This window comes from Salminus brasiliensis, chromosome 9 (genome assembly GCF_030463535.1).
Source record: "Salminus brasiliensis chromosome 9, fSalBra1.hap2, whole genome shotgun sequence".
NCBI classification, from domain to species: domain Eukaryota; kingdom Metazoa; phylum Chordata; class Actinopteri; order Characiformes; family Bryconidae; genus Salminus; species Salminus brasiliensis.
In genome coordinates, this window is record NC_132886.1 from 15,750,266 (window position 1) to 15,765,970 (window position 15,705).

Here is a 15,705-nt window from a genome sequence, read left to right on the forward strand (position 1 = left end):
CTGCCGGTCTCGGCCTTGACTCGAACTCTCCACTGCTTTTATAGTTGCACATTTCTATTATTATGCTTCTGTATGGGACCGAAGGTAGTTCTTCTATGGCATCTCTTTAAAAAAAAAAACATTTGGAGCACTTACTTATCTGTAAGAGTGTAGGACAGGTAGAGCTGGGCAATATGATGATATTTTAACGTATTGTGATAATTTTGGTATTGTGATAACAATAAGCTTTTCTAAGTATATTGAGGAGACTATTAGTGCTAAATAAACACGGATGAGCTGCAGGTTTCATTACTAACAGTTTCATTAGATGAAGAGCAGCAGATGTTGAGTATAAATCACTGTAGTCACACTTTTTTTAATGTTTTTTTTTATGCTCTTATCAACACATTAACACACTCCTATCCCTTACAGCGCTTATCCGTCTCTGCCATCTCTCTGCAGCAGCGCTCAACCTAAGAAAAACAAGCATGTACCTAGCTCGCTCTCTCTCTTTCTCTGGGGAGAGAGATTCTCCCAGGGGTGAACAGGGGCAAAGTGTGTGTGTGTGTGTGTGTGTGTGTGTGTGTGTGTGTGTGTGTGTGTGTGTGTGTGTGTGTGTGTGTGTGTGGTGTTCTTCAGTGTGCCAAAGGCTGATAAGCTTGTGTGTGATGAGCGACAGTGGGCAGTCACTGATCCAAGCATTCTCTCTGACTGCTCCACTACAGCCTCCACCATACTGTCACACAGTCAGCCTTGAGCAACCACACACCCCAGCAATGAGAGTACTCTATGTAAGAGAGAGCAAAGTATGGATCTGTGCTTCATGTGTTGTGAGCATGACCTCGTGGCCTCAAAATAGGACTGTCCTGAAATGCCACATGATTATGTTGTTATCATGGTGCTGAGAGAACCTGCAGTACTATGTGTGTTTGTACGTGATGAACGTGTTCCACTCAGGACCTGACTGATCATATACTGGAGAGATCAGTTGCTTGGGTCTGAGGATTCTAATGGGTTCATTATGTATGCCAGTCTCTTCCAAATACTAATATTTCCCTTTTTTAATATAAATGTGTCCCTTTTCCCTCCAATTTGGTACTGCCAATTAACCTGCCCATAGGACTAGCAATAATCCTGACACTAGGAGCTAACTAACTAAAACTCTCCTCCAATACCTGCAAAGCCAGCCACCGCCTCTTTTCGCTCTGCTGCCGATGCGGCTCCATCTACCCACCCAGAGAGATCACGGCCAGGAGCTCAAGACCCCTGGGCCTTAGTAGCAGCGGCAGGTATTGGAAATGAATGAAATGGGGAATGAAACTTGGAGACGAAACAACCAACAAATTGCTGTCTTTAATTGTTACCCGTTTCTCCACTTTTCAAGAGAGGTTTGCACTGCTTCACTTTCACGTAGTGAAGCAGTGCAAGTATTTTCTTGTTTCATCTCAATTTCTTATGTAAAATCTGAAATCAGATAATAGGTGGTTTGCTGTTTTCAACTATCCTATTTAGAAAAAAAAAACATATAACAGGTTGTGGTCTCTGCTTTTTTATATTTATTATTATTATAAAAATGTTTATCACAATGTAAATAATGAAAGAAAATGAGATGTTTTTGAAATGGGCAAAAGTCATTAAATGGATGATTACAGTAAAATGACTTTTGTCTCTTCAATTATATTGAAATAATGCTTAATATGAACAGAACCCAAAATCACCCAGGTAAAATTGGTTACAATCTGAGTTTTATTTTAGGTTGACTGTATAAAATGTGTTTATTGCGTATTTTCAGTGGTAAAAGTAGTAGGTATGTGATTTATAAACCAGCATCAACCAGACAAAGTGGCCCGTTTTGCCTTTTCAGAATCAGAATCAGAATCAGAATCTCTTTATTTCACCAAGTATGTTACACATACAAGGAATTTGTCTTGGTGAGAGCAACACGTATGACAAGTAACAAAAAACACAGAACACAGTCTTAAACTAAAGGAAAATGACACTAAACAATAAATAGGGTAGGGGATAAATTAAAAAAGTAAAAAGTACTAAAGGTAATAAAGAGCTGAAAATATATTTACAGAAAAGAACATCTTTTCACCAGCTTCGACCAGGGCTTTCACTCCAGTAGGCTGGGGTGTGTTCTTTTTTGGGGTCTACATGTAATAACTGGTATGAAACTGGTTCCAGAGGTTTTGGAATTGGCTCTGCCAGATTTTTTTGGTTTTGGTTTTGCCAGATTGTCTTTAAAAGAAGAACACGACAGTGTTTAAGCTTCACAGTTCAACTCTGCCAAGGTCAGTACAGTTTTCATTCAATGCACCTTTTAAAAGGAATCCAGTATCGACCAAGGCCCGTAACTTCACCCCATCTGTCAACCAGTAGACATTGGTAAACTGTGTGGATGAGTTATCGCGCTTCCTTGTCAGTCTTAACACTTCATCTGAGAAGGACACATTCTCTTCACATCTCTTCTTCCTTCGTGTACCCGGCACACACACTCTGTACTCTGTCTGGGTTCATTCTACCGCGCTCGTCCCGGAATGCCTTTCTGCTGTTTGAGCATCAGAATGCTTGTGAACACCGCAGCTAAGGCGACAAATATGTCAGCTATGTCCACCGCTATGGTTTTGGTCTCCGCTGTGATATTTTCTCACGTAACAGTGTGTCTGAACTGCCTGCTCCGCCTACTGTATTTAGCTACACACTTAGTCATAAGTCATCTGCACTGTGCCCAGTTATATTTCACTCATGTCTTCCTTTAAACAGGAAGTGACGAATATGAAGCTGCTGTTTTGAGTTGGAACTATAGGATGAGTTAGTTTTGACTTGAGTTCTGGATTATTTGAAGCTGTTGAAGCAATTCACTGTACTGTTAAGCAACCCTTTACAAGTTCATGCAGTGCAAGTGTAAAGCCTGAGAGGAAGATGGAGAGTGATAATCAGAGATACGCTAAGCCTGGATTTCTTACGCTGATATCAACCCACCTACTGTTTTCTAACTCTCTGATCATAAATATAAACATACGCACAGATTCTATACCGTATACTCTCTATTAGGGCTGGGCGATATGCTAAAAATACTATATCACAATATTTAAAGACTTAATATTTATCACTATACATGTGATCACAGACTAAAAGCATCAGTAGTAACAGATTCTTATAAACTACTATTCAGAGCCTCTCCTGTACTGAATACAGTGATTTTTATTCAACATCTGCTGCTTTTTGTCTAATTAAACCAGTCTAATTGCACTGTTAGTAATGAAACCTGCAGCTGATCAGTGTTTGTTAAGCATTAACAGTCTCCTCTATATGATTAAAAAGCATATCACAATACCAAAATTTCACAATACGATAAAATATCGTCGTATTGCCAAACTCTACTATAAATACTGTATATTCAACCATGTAATTGAGTACAGTGTGTGTGTGTGTATTCGGCCTACACTGTCATGGTCTGGATGTTGCTGGCCAGTACAATGTACAGAGAAGCGGTGTTATAGAAAGGTGGAATGAGGCCGGTTCTACTGTTTGGACTCTTAGCCGGCTTAGATAAGTTAGCTAGCAGGCTAAACCCCCAGCACAGATCATGTTCCAGCTAACTGAGGCTCAAATCGCACAAATTTAGAGGATGAAGCCTCATACCTGAAGTCGAATGGATGCTTTTAGGAGTGTCAAAATCTACTTTTTCGTGTTTGTCCAAACTGTGATGTGAGCCGAATGATGGCTAGATCCTGTATATCGCTCTCTGCTTTATCTTCGTACCAGCGTAACATGATTAGTGCTCATGCCACATTCTGCTGAAAACCACAGATCTTTCAGTTTAGATCATTTAGCTGAAAAGTTTACTCATACGCAGAAATGACTCATTGGTAAGCCATTAGCACTGCAGTACCCAGAACTCGTGCAGCTCCAGGCCTCAAGATTAATTGAGATTTGAGCAAGAAATTGACAGATTGTGATCTTAGTCAGAGATAGTTAGATCTTAGTCCTTAGTATAGCAGCAGGTAGCTGACTGGGTGTCAGGGTCTTATTGTAATAACTGATCTTGAAAACTGTGTTTTGTTCTGCTTCTTTGTGCTTGGTTTATTTTTGCGAAAGCTATAATGACCCAAGCTGCGTCCGAGACTTTGCCTTGTTTACTGTATGGTGCACTACTTTGGGGCTTCCCTTTTGTCTGTAGTGCAGAATTGTTTTGTGCACTTCAACAATCCCACAAAGCTCCGCAATGTATAGTGTACAGTAACTATAATCCATTACGCTGTTTAGCTTGAAGGTTTGTGGGCAGCTTCTTTGATTAAGACTGGTGTTCGGAGCTCACACACATAACGTGTCCGATATTCTTCACTACCTAGTCAAATCCTGTTCCCCTGTAATAGTGCTCTATATAGTGATCTGGCTTTTCGCAGGTGGGGAATAGTGAATAGGGCACAGTATTGGACCCAGCTGTTACAGTTAATAGTCTTTCTTATCCTGTGTTACAGCAGCATTGTGTGCGATTTGGTATTTTTGGTATTACATTCACCCCACTGGAATAAATGCAAGTTGCGCTATGTTTATAGCTCCGTAAACATGCATTTGCTGACAAGCTGAGAGATACAGAACTGGCGTCTGAAGTGAAAGGAGCATGTGGACTGAAACGATAGATTAATATTCCAGGATTTTGATACAAATATGATTCGAGTTAGAGGTTTCGTGCAGCTCCACCATTGATGCGTAGTGCAGTAGCAGCGATTCCGGCCTTTAGAAGCAATGATGGAAACGCTCTCCCTATTGCAGTCTGTGTACCATCCACATGGTTCTGAAGCTCTTGAGATGAAATTGCTACATAATGCTGCTTTAGGAATAGCTCGGCTGTCTTGCTGGTACATCCTGTCCTCAGTCACAAACCTCAGACAGACACGATATATATGTGATGCATATAGTGGCGTGTAATTGCTGTTATGTTTTTTTATTTATGGCTCAGCTTTACTACACACCGGTCCAAACCTCTGTGGCAATGTAGAAGAGCTACTTTTCGCTCATACTAACATGCTGCTTCCTCTTCTGATAGCTTAGCAGCATTCTCATGTGTTCCCTCTCGTCTATAGGAAGGCCGGGTCTCGTCACACTAGGTAGCTTCTTTTATGATATTGCAGTATAGAATCTCATGCATGTTTCCGTAACACTATACACTGGCTCTGGTTCCAGGTTGATGTTTTGGAGAGAGTTGCCTAGCAGCAGAAGGCCCCTTTGGGTGTAGTTAAAAGAGCATATGCATGTGTGGTGGGGCGTTTGGCGGAGCCAGTAAGCACGCCTTCGTGTTCATCTCAGGCATCTTCCTCATCCTCTGTGATGAAGGCGGTCATGTGTTATGTGGGTCAGACGAGTGCTGAAGTGGCGTCTGACCTGCTCTCATATTGTCACATCACATTCATACTGAGCACACGCTGCCTGGAGCATGACTCCAACACACACACACGCGCACACATTCACTCATCTACGCACACACACACTCTCATACACACTCTGGTCTTTAGCCAGAGTTTCTATACTTGAGCAGTGTGTAAAGTCGATCATTACGTTTGCTTGTGTATACAGATGCAACATTGTGTCCTGTGCTTACACGTATGTGTGTGTGCGCGCGTGCGTGCGTGTGTGTGTGTGTGTGTGTGTGTGTGTGTGTGTGTGTGTACACATGCATACGTATACAAGTGTATAAAGTCGGGTCAATCCGCTACAATGCCTATATAGATACTCAGTGATGGTACACTATATGTCCAAATGTTTGTGGACACCCCTTTTAATGAACACTATTACTACTATTGCTACTTTAAGTTGCACCCACTGCTGACACATGTGCAAGTGCACACACACAACTTGTCTAGTCCCTGTAGAGAAGTTCTGCCAATAGAGTAGGACTCTCTGGAGCAGATAAACGTGAACCTATTGGGTCTATGCCTGATGCCAGGTGTGACATACAAGGGTAAAAAGCACCCCAGCATTGAACTGTGTTCTTTGGAATGATGACGCACGTACAATACTTTTGGGGTGAGTTCAGGACGAGGTGGGGTCGATATTAGACTGTCCTCACCTCACCGCTAACACTTGTGTCCTTGAATGCAATATGTAGTATTTCTCCAAATAAAGCAGGATAAACTTTTTTTTTTTTAATATATTTTTGTTTTTACCCATTTTTGACCATTGATTATGGAAGAACACCCCCCCCCCCACACACACACACACACAGACAAAATAAGCTCTGTACTATGTGTAGTATGTGTCACACACACAACACACCCCACACTGACAAACACTTCCTATTATTCACACTCGCACTGATTCACACAAAACGGCAACTGAATCTTTCAGGACTTACACACACACACACAAATCAAGATTGACTCATACAATCTGGGCCATGCTCACATTTGGGCACCCTAGTCAATATATTATTTACACAGTCATATAAATGTTTAGATTACTGTGTTTACTGTCTACATCATTAACTCCCATTCAGTAATTCTCTCTCTCCCTCTCAAGTGTATGCTTGCTCGCTCTCTTTCCCTCTCTCATGCTCTCTGTCTTTCTTTCTCTTCTCTCTCTCTCTCTCTCTCTCTCTCTCTCTCTCTCTCTCTCTCTCTCTCTCTCTCTGAGTGATTGGTAGCACATGCTGCCCACATGTTGTTGTGCAGTACTTTTTTTCCCCTCCCCTCTTCTTCCCCCCCTTTGGCTTTAGTCTGCCTATCGTTCTTAGAGCTGGACTGATCACAGCACGCACACCAACATCTCTTATGTTTCCTTAAATACGTGCACCTTTACCTTTACCTTAACCCCCTGAAATCCACTTAGTGTCCACACGCTCCGTCTCTCTGACACACTCGCATTCGCACATTCACGCTCTCACACAAATATGAATAAGGGCACAGAAATGGACGGCGAACAAAGTTCTGAAACAATACCAAGCTAGCTTTAGTAAAGGTTTGGCAGTGATGACGAAAGGGGTGTGTGTGTGTGTGTGTGTGTGTGTGTGTGTGTGTGTGTGTGTGTGTGTGTGTGTGTGTGTGGGAACAGAGAGATACTATGGCAGTATCACTACACTGCTCTGTTCCTGAGTGAAAGGTCGTCTGTGTGAGGAGTGCTTGCCAGTTTGTGTGTGAGATTTGGGCAGGGGGCAGTTGGGCAGGTGCAGTGACAGCTGGTCTGGGCAGCTCAAACCGAGGGGGAGGAAGAGAGGAGGGGGAAAAAAGAGGGAAAAGCAACAGTAGAAGAGTGAGAGAGAGTGACCAAAAGCACTGTATACCAGTGTAGTTCTCTACTGACGGCGAGCGAGAAAGAAGAGAGGAGCAGTAGCCTGGATACCGTTTACTCTCCAGCACTGCCAGTGACTCACTATTCACAAGCCACAATGTGTGTGTGTGTGTATGAGAGAGAGAGAGAGAGAGAGAGAGAGAGATGCTGAGACGCTGAGACCGACTGAGAGAGTGTAGTAAAAGAGGCAGAGCAAAAAGGACGGCAGGCGTATAAAGGGATGGAGAAAGTGAAGGAGAAAGAAGAGTGTCAGAGGAAGGGGAATGAGATGGAGGGAACAATGGGGGACAGGGGGTGAGAGAGGGAAAGAGACAGGAAGAGAGAGAAAGAAACGGATGCTGAAATAGAAAGGGAAGGTGGAGACAGAGAGGGAGAAAAGAAAGAGTGATTGAGTGAAATAGAGAAGGAAGAGTTGGAGAGTGAGAGCGAGCGGTCAGGAGAAAGAGAGTGAGGGGGAAGAAGGAGGGAGTCAGAGGAGCAGGGGGAGAGGGAGAGAGAGCTGCTGAGCCAGACTGAGTGTAAAAGCAGAGGGCGCAGGAGCGAGGGAGAGAGAAAGAAAGAAGAGGGCGTAGCATGAACGAAAGACTGTGAGAGGGATACCGGGGGAGTGAGGGTGGGGGAGAAGGAAAGTAAATGAGAGATGGAACGAGAGAGTAAGAGTGATCGGGGGAGTAAGAAGGAGAGAGAGATGCTGAAGACAGACTGAGTGAGAGGAAGAGCGGGAGAAAGAAACGAAGAGGGATAGAGAGTGACCGAAGCAAACAAGGAGTGAGCGAGGGAGAGAGTGTAAAAGACTGAAGAGTGAAAGGGGAGGTGGATGGAGAGGAAGAGCGGGAGAAAGAAATAAGAGAAGCATAGAGAGTGAGAGCAAGGCCTAGATATACACTGAAAGGGAGGGGGGGGGGGGTGAGCATGGACAAGTAACAGAGTGAGCGAGTGAAAAAGGAGGGGAGGGAGGGGGAGAGAGGGATGTGGTAGGCTGAAGAAAGGGTATGTCTATTAACCAGCCTTCACAGAGAAAGACTTTATGGAGGGGAAAAGAATACGAGGAGAGGAGGGAGGAGCGAGGAGGAGAAGTGCAGCATGTAATTTAGGCCCTGCTTTTCCAGCTGCTGGTTGGAGGTCTATTTTTATACTCGACTGAAGCGAAACTCTAAACTACACGTTCAACAGGCCGATTAGAACACAGTGTAACAAGTAGGACAAATGAAACCTAAGTGGAGTGGAAGGGAATAGCGGGAGAGTAAAGTAGAGGGTTTGGAAAAGCTGGAGTGTATACTGAGGGTATAGATGGAGAAGACGTGAGGGAGAGCCACGCCAATGAAAAGAAAAACAAATCTGCAGCCAGGCACTTCGGACGGTCATTTCCAGGCCGTCTGTTTCATGTCCAGCAGACCCCGAAGGGCAGTTAGCTCTGTGTGTGTAAGAACTGTACTGATCAGAAAATACCCGAACACAGCAGCAGATCAAAACTAATGTGCTCAGCAGAAGCATGAAATCTCATTTGGTCAAAAGTATCTTAAAAAGATTTGCTGTGTTGGCTGAAGGGCATTAGCCGAACTATAAAGCTATCAGAGACAGATAAAGCTACAGCTAAGCTGAAGCCCCTCACACATGCATTAGTCATACTGAAGCCTATCGGTTCTGCTTTCTAGTCTTTTCTCCTGTCGCGCCTTCAGAAGGTTTTTGATTTCTGTTTGTTTAAGTAACTGTTTGTGCTTGGGTCAAGTGGTGCGTTTGTCCTGCGTGTGCGGCCTGGTGTCAGAGTCTCAAGACGAGCCAGCCGACGCTGACCGGTGGCGCCAATTATGTCCTTTTTCTGGCACACATTTCCCCAAAAGGCTCTTCTTTTCTTTGTCAGATTTGTAAATGGAATAAAGCAGCAGGCAGGGCCCAGTTCCCCCTCTACCGTAGTGTCAGGAACAGCTGGACTGTTACAGAGAGTGTCAGGGGTGACGCATCTGTGTTCTGCAGTGTGATGCCATGTGTGCTTCAGCGGTTCCTGAAAACTCTTCCCATGATGGGGCTTGTAAGGCCGCATATGAGGTATGTGGGCAGTTTTCCTTCCCCAAATACCTCTAAATGGTTTTGCACTCAGATTGCCGTGGCTCGAAGGTTGAAGAGTTGGTAAATCGAAAGTTCAGTACTGTTTCAGTACTGCAAAACCGGTCAGTACTATTACTTTCAGTGCTTTTAGTACTTTATCGAAACAATGGTAGAGCAGAACATCATTCTGGAGCTGGCTTATCTACATAGAGATTCATGTGGGGGAGGGGGCGGTTGTGCTGTAACGGTCAGTGCCCACATACTTCCATGCATCCTTTACGTTGGCATTGGGGGTACATCCACTAGAGGGCAGTTCATAGTCAAATCTGAGGCATAAATGAGCCTTTAGGAGGGTTGAAAACAGTGACTGCAAAACACATTTTTATATTTCGAACAAAGGTGGTATTATTAACCCTTTCACAAGTACAATCCCACCAGTGGGGTTTTCTTCGAATGGTCCCTGGTTAGTATGGCCCACCTTTGGCGTAGAACATTCACCCTCAGACTTTCACAACAATCAGATTTAATTCCACTCATTCATCAAACCGGTCCACTGATTATCTAGCACATCTCTAGAATGCTGCCAAAACAGGGCAACCCCTGCAGTCTGGTTTAATCAATGTAGGATTTACAACTATAGCTGGGTTTCCATTCAGACAGTTCTCAAAAAGACACATAATGCCACATAAGTGTTGTTTGCATCCACTATAGTTATGCGAAGAAACGACTGTGATTAGGAGCGGCGTCTAAACAAGCAAAATGGAGAGATTTAACTGTAGTACTGTGCTTTTAGCAGAATCCTCGTTACAGCCATTTGTAGTCTTTTTATGGCCTGTGTTGTTTGCAGTCCTGAGACCCCAGGCAAGGCATTATCCATTAGTGGACAATAGCCCACAAACCTGGTAAATGAGTTACCATATTCGTCTTCTGAAATGTAATGCAGTAGTGAAATAAAAACCAGTCATGGTATCTACAGGTTAACTTTTTTTTTTTTTTTTTTTTTTTTTTTTTTGTGAAGGGTATAGAAACGTTTTAGTGTCTCATGGGATTTTTTTTTCCCATTCATTTGTACTTCTATGTCTAATCTGCATTTTAGTAAAATAAGGAAGTTTGATTATCATCATCATAATCATCCTCACACCTATTCTCCACCTATGTGGGGGTGGGGGTTGGGGGGTTGGGGGGGTTATCTCTTTCTCCTAAAGACATATTTCCTCAGATTTGTGACTTGTTTGTTTTTTTCACCACACAACCCCTGTCTGTTTCCAGTTTTGGTGATATAAGATCATGTGAACATTACTCTAACTAAAAGAGGCTTTAAATAAATGCATCCAGTTATAGAATAGGTCTGGATGTGAGTCCTTTTGAAGTGGTGACTTAACAGTTGCCACACCAGTTCTCTGATCTACTCATTTCAGTCGAACTCTCCCTGCAAGTTTCTACACTGTTCATTTCCTGTGCCTGTAAAAGGAGGGCACTGAGGGAAAGTGTAATGTGTGTGTGTGTGTGTGTGTGTGTGTGTGTGTGTTGGGTGGTGCACATAGGGTTACTAGGGTTATTGTTTCACACAGTAAGGTCATTTGAATGTGCCTGCAGGCTGAGCTACAAGAATGATCAATGGTTAGTGTACCGTTTCATCTCTTTAATAAGAGGGACCCCTTGTGGTGAGCTGATGCTACTGCACTGCAGTCACTCAGTATGGTTTCATAACAAATGCAGTTTTAGAAGAATTAACAGAGTCAGAATTGGTCACAGCAGTGGTGATGTTTACATCTTGGTGACCGTGCAGAAATTATGACTCCCTTCAGGAAGCACTTACCTTGCACACTTTTCAAACAAGTGACACTGTGTTTCCATTATTTATGCCTGTGTAGTTTTGTAGTAATTACAAGCTTCAAAAAGTAATGAAAAATGTTGTTCTCTGCAGGTGTTTATGTCTGTCTGCTCTTAAACGCCATGCAAAAACGGATGTCCCTAACCACTGTCTTTGCCGTCTGCTTTTTTTGTGTACGTGTTGCAGGAGGAGGCCATTCCTGAACTGGAGATAGACGTAGATGAGTTGTTGGACATGCAGAATGATGTGGATCGTGCTGCGCGTGTTAAGGTACTCTCGCACTCTCTTCATAACTAATCACGTTATTTGTATTTGTATTGCACTCATCACATCACAGTATTTGAAGGGAGTCTTTTTTAAAATTATTAACTTATTTATTTCTGTTTCTACACAGGAACTGCTGGTAGACTGTTACAAACCTACAGAAGTAAGTACCCTTTACCTACTGTTAATTGTATTTTAGAATGCAACAAACTCAACTGATATTACACACATGCACACACACACACACACACTTTCTTAGAACATGCGCACACAAATCTTGTCCTTGTAGAGAAGTACTTCCAATAGAATAGGACTCTCTGGAGCAGATAAACATGAACCTATTGGCACCATAATGCACCCTAAAGCCCCCCAGCATTGAGCTGTGGAGCAGTGGACCAGTAATGCTCCATCCAGAACTTTTGGGATCAGTTGGGGATGAGATGGGTTGGTGGTCATCCAACATTCTGACCTCACTAATGCTCTTGTCACTGAATGCAGTGAAATCCTCACAGCAAACAAATCTAATAAATATATAGAATTTATATATATATATATATATATATATATATATATATATATATATATATATATATATATATAAAATATTTACCCCCCCCCCCCCCGCACACTCTGGTGCGGTGTGGTGGTCTTTACTGTCAGAAGTGTCATAGTGTACATTGTAGGGCTTTATAATGTTGGAGTTCTGGAGCAGCAGGCATTGATAAATTATTAATCTGCATATTGTAGGTATAGGCCTGTAGATACAACCCATTCAAATATTGACTATTGAGTCCGATCTTGATCTCAATCATAATCCACAATGAAACTATATAAAATATAGAATTGCAGTGTTCCTGTTTATAGTTATTGCGAAATTGTGATGAAGATATTCACCCCCCTCCTCCCTCTGTCCTGTAGGACTTTGTATCTGAGTTGCTGGACAAAATCCGCGGGATGCAGAAGCTCAGCACACCTCAGAAGAAATAATGCTGTCCCACCTCAGCCCCCCGCCCCCCAACTCCCAACTCCTCCTACTCCTCCTCTTCCACATTATGCTGACTTCATGCTGTTTGCCTGTACGGAAGTGCTCAACCAGTCATCATCAGGTGGGAAGGAGGAGGAGGAGAAGGTCAAGTGAGGTCATGTTGGGATTTAGCCAATCAGATTCTTATAAGCAGGGCTTATTTTTTCCTTTATTTTGTTAACTTTGTGATACTATATTTTTTTTTTGTAAAAGGGGGAAAATGTTTTTATGCATTTGTAGAAATCTGTCTGTTTCTACACATATAACTCGTAATGCGTATATATTCAGGTTTTAGGAAATTTGTGAAATTTTTGTTTTCCTCTGATGCAATACTGTGTATGCGCCCCTAGTGGCCACACTCACTAGAAACTTGCTGTTTGTAGTTGATAGACTATGCTATGACCATTAGTGCGCCATTAGTTTGAAAGAGATGAGAAAGAAGCGGCCTTTTACGTTTTTTAAAATGTGTTCCTCTTGTTTCTTTAATCTTGTATGTATCACACAGTTTGCAAGGGCTTTCCTAAGATCTGTATAGACTTGTTTGTAGTGGAACCAGTGGGAGAGGAGGAGTGAAAAATAGGAGCATGAGATTTATTTTTTTCTTAATTTTTTAACCTCACTCTAGACATACAGATGCATACACATATGATAAAGATGAATGGCTGCCCCCACCCTCAGGGTATATGTACAGTTACAGTTTCTGAAGAGGGAGGAACAGCGGAAATGTCCATATGATGATTCCTCAAGAATCTTGCATGTAATTCGTCTTCACATTAAATGCATCTATGTCCTCACTCACCAGTAACAGGGCTTATTTGTATCTTTCTTTGTGTGTGTGTGTGTGCATGTTAACAATGGCCACAATATGCTCACATCATATCCATAGAATCGTGATAACAGAGCATCATACTGACCATACTAAAAGGGTCCAGAAAGAGTCAGATACAGTATAAGAAGGATGAGCGAGGGAATGTCCCTTTAACCTAGCCTCTCTCTCCCATTTAGTACCACTCACTCTGTCTCACTTTTAGTCATCAATAGTCTTTGTGTTGAATTTTCCTCCCTTTTTCCAGTGCTCGTCTTTTCCCAGAACAATCACATCCCTTCCTTTTTCCCCTTTTTTATATCAGATGTTGCCTTAGGTCATATATATATGTGTGTTACGCAAACCAAATAAATTGAGGCATTCATTTGAAGAACATATACAAATGTAAAAATGGAAACTTTTTGATCTTTAACATTCAAAAGGTCCCTGTTGTTCTTTCTTACTTTCTTTTCAAGGATTCTGGTTTCTAGAAAAATAAAGGTTGACTAGATTTAACACAGATTTTTAGATGCAAAATTCATTTGTAAAAGTTTTGATTTGTGTGTGTGTGTGTGTGTGTGTGTGTGTGTGTGTGTGTGTGTGTGTGTGTGTGTGTGTGTGTGTGTGTGTGTGTGTGTGCGCGCGCGCGCGCGTGTGCTGCATCTGACAGTGCTGTTGATCTGCTCTGTTTTCTTACAACAGCAGCACAGGATAATGTAATAAGATTAACTAAATTTAATAAGAAGACACAGGATGTATTAGAAATACATAGACGTCTGTTCTTAGTCTGTGATCAAAGGTCATCTTTGGAAAAGGAATTATAAGGAGATGTAGCAATACTAAAATGTCCAGTTTTCCCAGTTTTTTTTGTTTTGTTTTTTTGTTACACTTTTATGCAACTTTAATAAAAATATCTTAAATGCCAAATACTGTGTGGTATATTCTTTTTTCTTTTTTTCTCTTTTCTTTTTTTCTTACGTTTATGAAACCTGGGGTGTTTTGACAGTTTGCCACGACATTGCATCTTTCTGCACTCAAATAGTTCACATAATAATAGTTCAAATAATAATAATAATAATAATAATACTTTGGGTGGTTTCCTCTTACCTCAAATGTCAAAAAGTTTGATATTGTAGTTTTGAACTTAAGTTATCATGTAGAATGTAGTTAAAAACAAGGAAATTTAGGTCTCACAGAGTTTTCTAAAGTGTCATTAAATGAAGAATTTCATCAATTGTCCTGCATAAACCAGTGGTGGAGAAGTAAACAGGCAGTGGTTTGGTGTGAAATGGTTCATTGTAGAGAAATGTAATCTCTAATTTTTCTTTTAGAGTGGTGGTGGAAGGATGCTGGTGTATGCTATGTCTACACTGTAAAACCTACAAAATCATTTAAGCTGATAAAGTCAAACGTATTTTGAGTTCAGGTGAGCTTACTGAATTGTGTTCTACTGACTGTGTGAAACGGAGTTCACTGCAAGGCCCTAGTCACAATATATATTGTTTATTTTGTTTACATTTAATGCCTCCATTTAATTTTTTATATTTATATATTTTGTCCAGTCCATCTTTGTTCAGTGTCGGATAATCTCAGATTTTTTTATTTATTTTTTTATGTGAAATTATGTTTATTTTATTCTTTTTTTTATTCCAATGCAAACAAAATACCACCAGAGCAACAAAGGGGGTGAAATCGTGCATTTTCTGTAAGAAGTGCAGGAGTGCCAATATTGTGGGTATGATTGTGCGGATATCAGATTGTACTTCATCAGTCCCTTATAATAATAAAGTTCATCCCATAAATTATTGGATTCCCTGCAAAGGCAGATTTGGTCCGCTCTGACTACGTTTTTTTTTTGGTCAACTGTGTTGTGTTTTTTTAAAATATGAGTTAAATAAGAGTTCAGCTTAAAACTTCAGACTTGTCTTGACTTAAGACTGACTACTTTGCTTTTAAAGTACAGGATGTGTACTTACCCCCAGTGTGAGGTATGACCATTTTTGACTAAATTGTGCTTTCTTTAGATATGAAACATAGCAATCAGGATAGAAATGCACATATTAAAAATGAGTCACCCAATCCACAACACCACTGTCAGCTTCAGTAGTGTTGTATATGGTGTATTAAAGAAATTACGCATTCCCATGACCTGCATCTCTAATATCTCCGTCCTTTGCTGTGTTTTGCAAGTGACAAATGGAGTCATTCAACACGTGCTGGGAGTTTGGTGTTGTGGATTATGATGGATGTCATTTATATGCTCGTTGTCCGGTCTGTACTGGCGAAAGGGCAGTTCAGGAACTCCATTCCAGTTACATCAGGCGGATCTTTTCGCTTACAGTCCTATTGGTCGATTCGGGGTTTCTTTAGCCATCATTGACTCACCGATGCGCAACTTCTGCTCTTCTATTGGCCCGCTGGGTTCTAATGAGCCTTCTGATTGGCTAGCGCGAAAACTGC

At 41.7% G+C, this 15,705-nt stretch overlaps 1 protein-coding gene across 1 annotated transcript in view; it reads left to right on the forward strand.

Annotated features, from left to right (window-relative positions):
• ppp1r14bb (protein phosphatase 1, regulatory (inhibitor) subunit 14Bb) overlaps positions 1-14,172 on the forward strand; it is a 28,495-nt gene extending 14,323 nt beyond the window's left edge. Inside the window, exons 2-4 of the mRNA XM_072686771.1 lie at positions 11,339-11,422; positions 11,547-11,579; positions 12,335-14,172. Of these exons, the coding sequence (XP_072542872.1) occupies positions 11,339-11,422; positions 11,547-11,579; positions 12,335-12,403 (186 nt within the window). The 3' untranslated portion in view covers positions 12,404-14,172. The remainder of the gene's footprint in view (positions 1-11,338; positions 11,423-11,546; positions 11,580-12,334) is intronic.
• Positions 14,173-15,705: the final 1,533 nt, after the last annotated feature.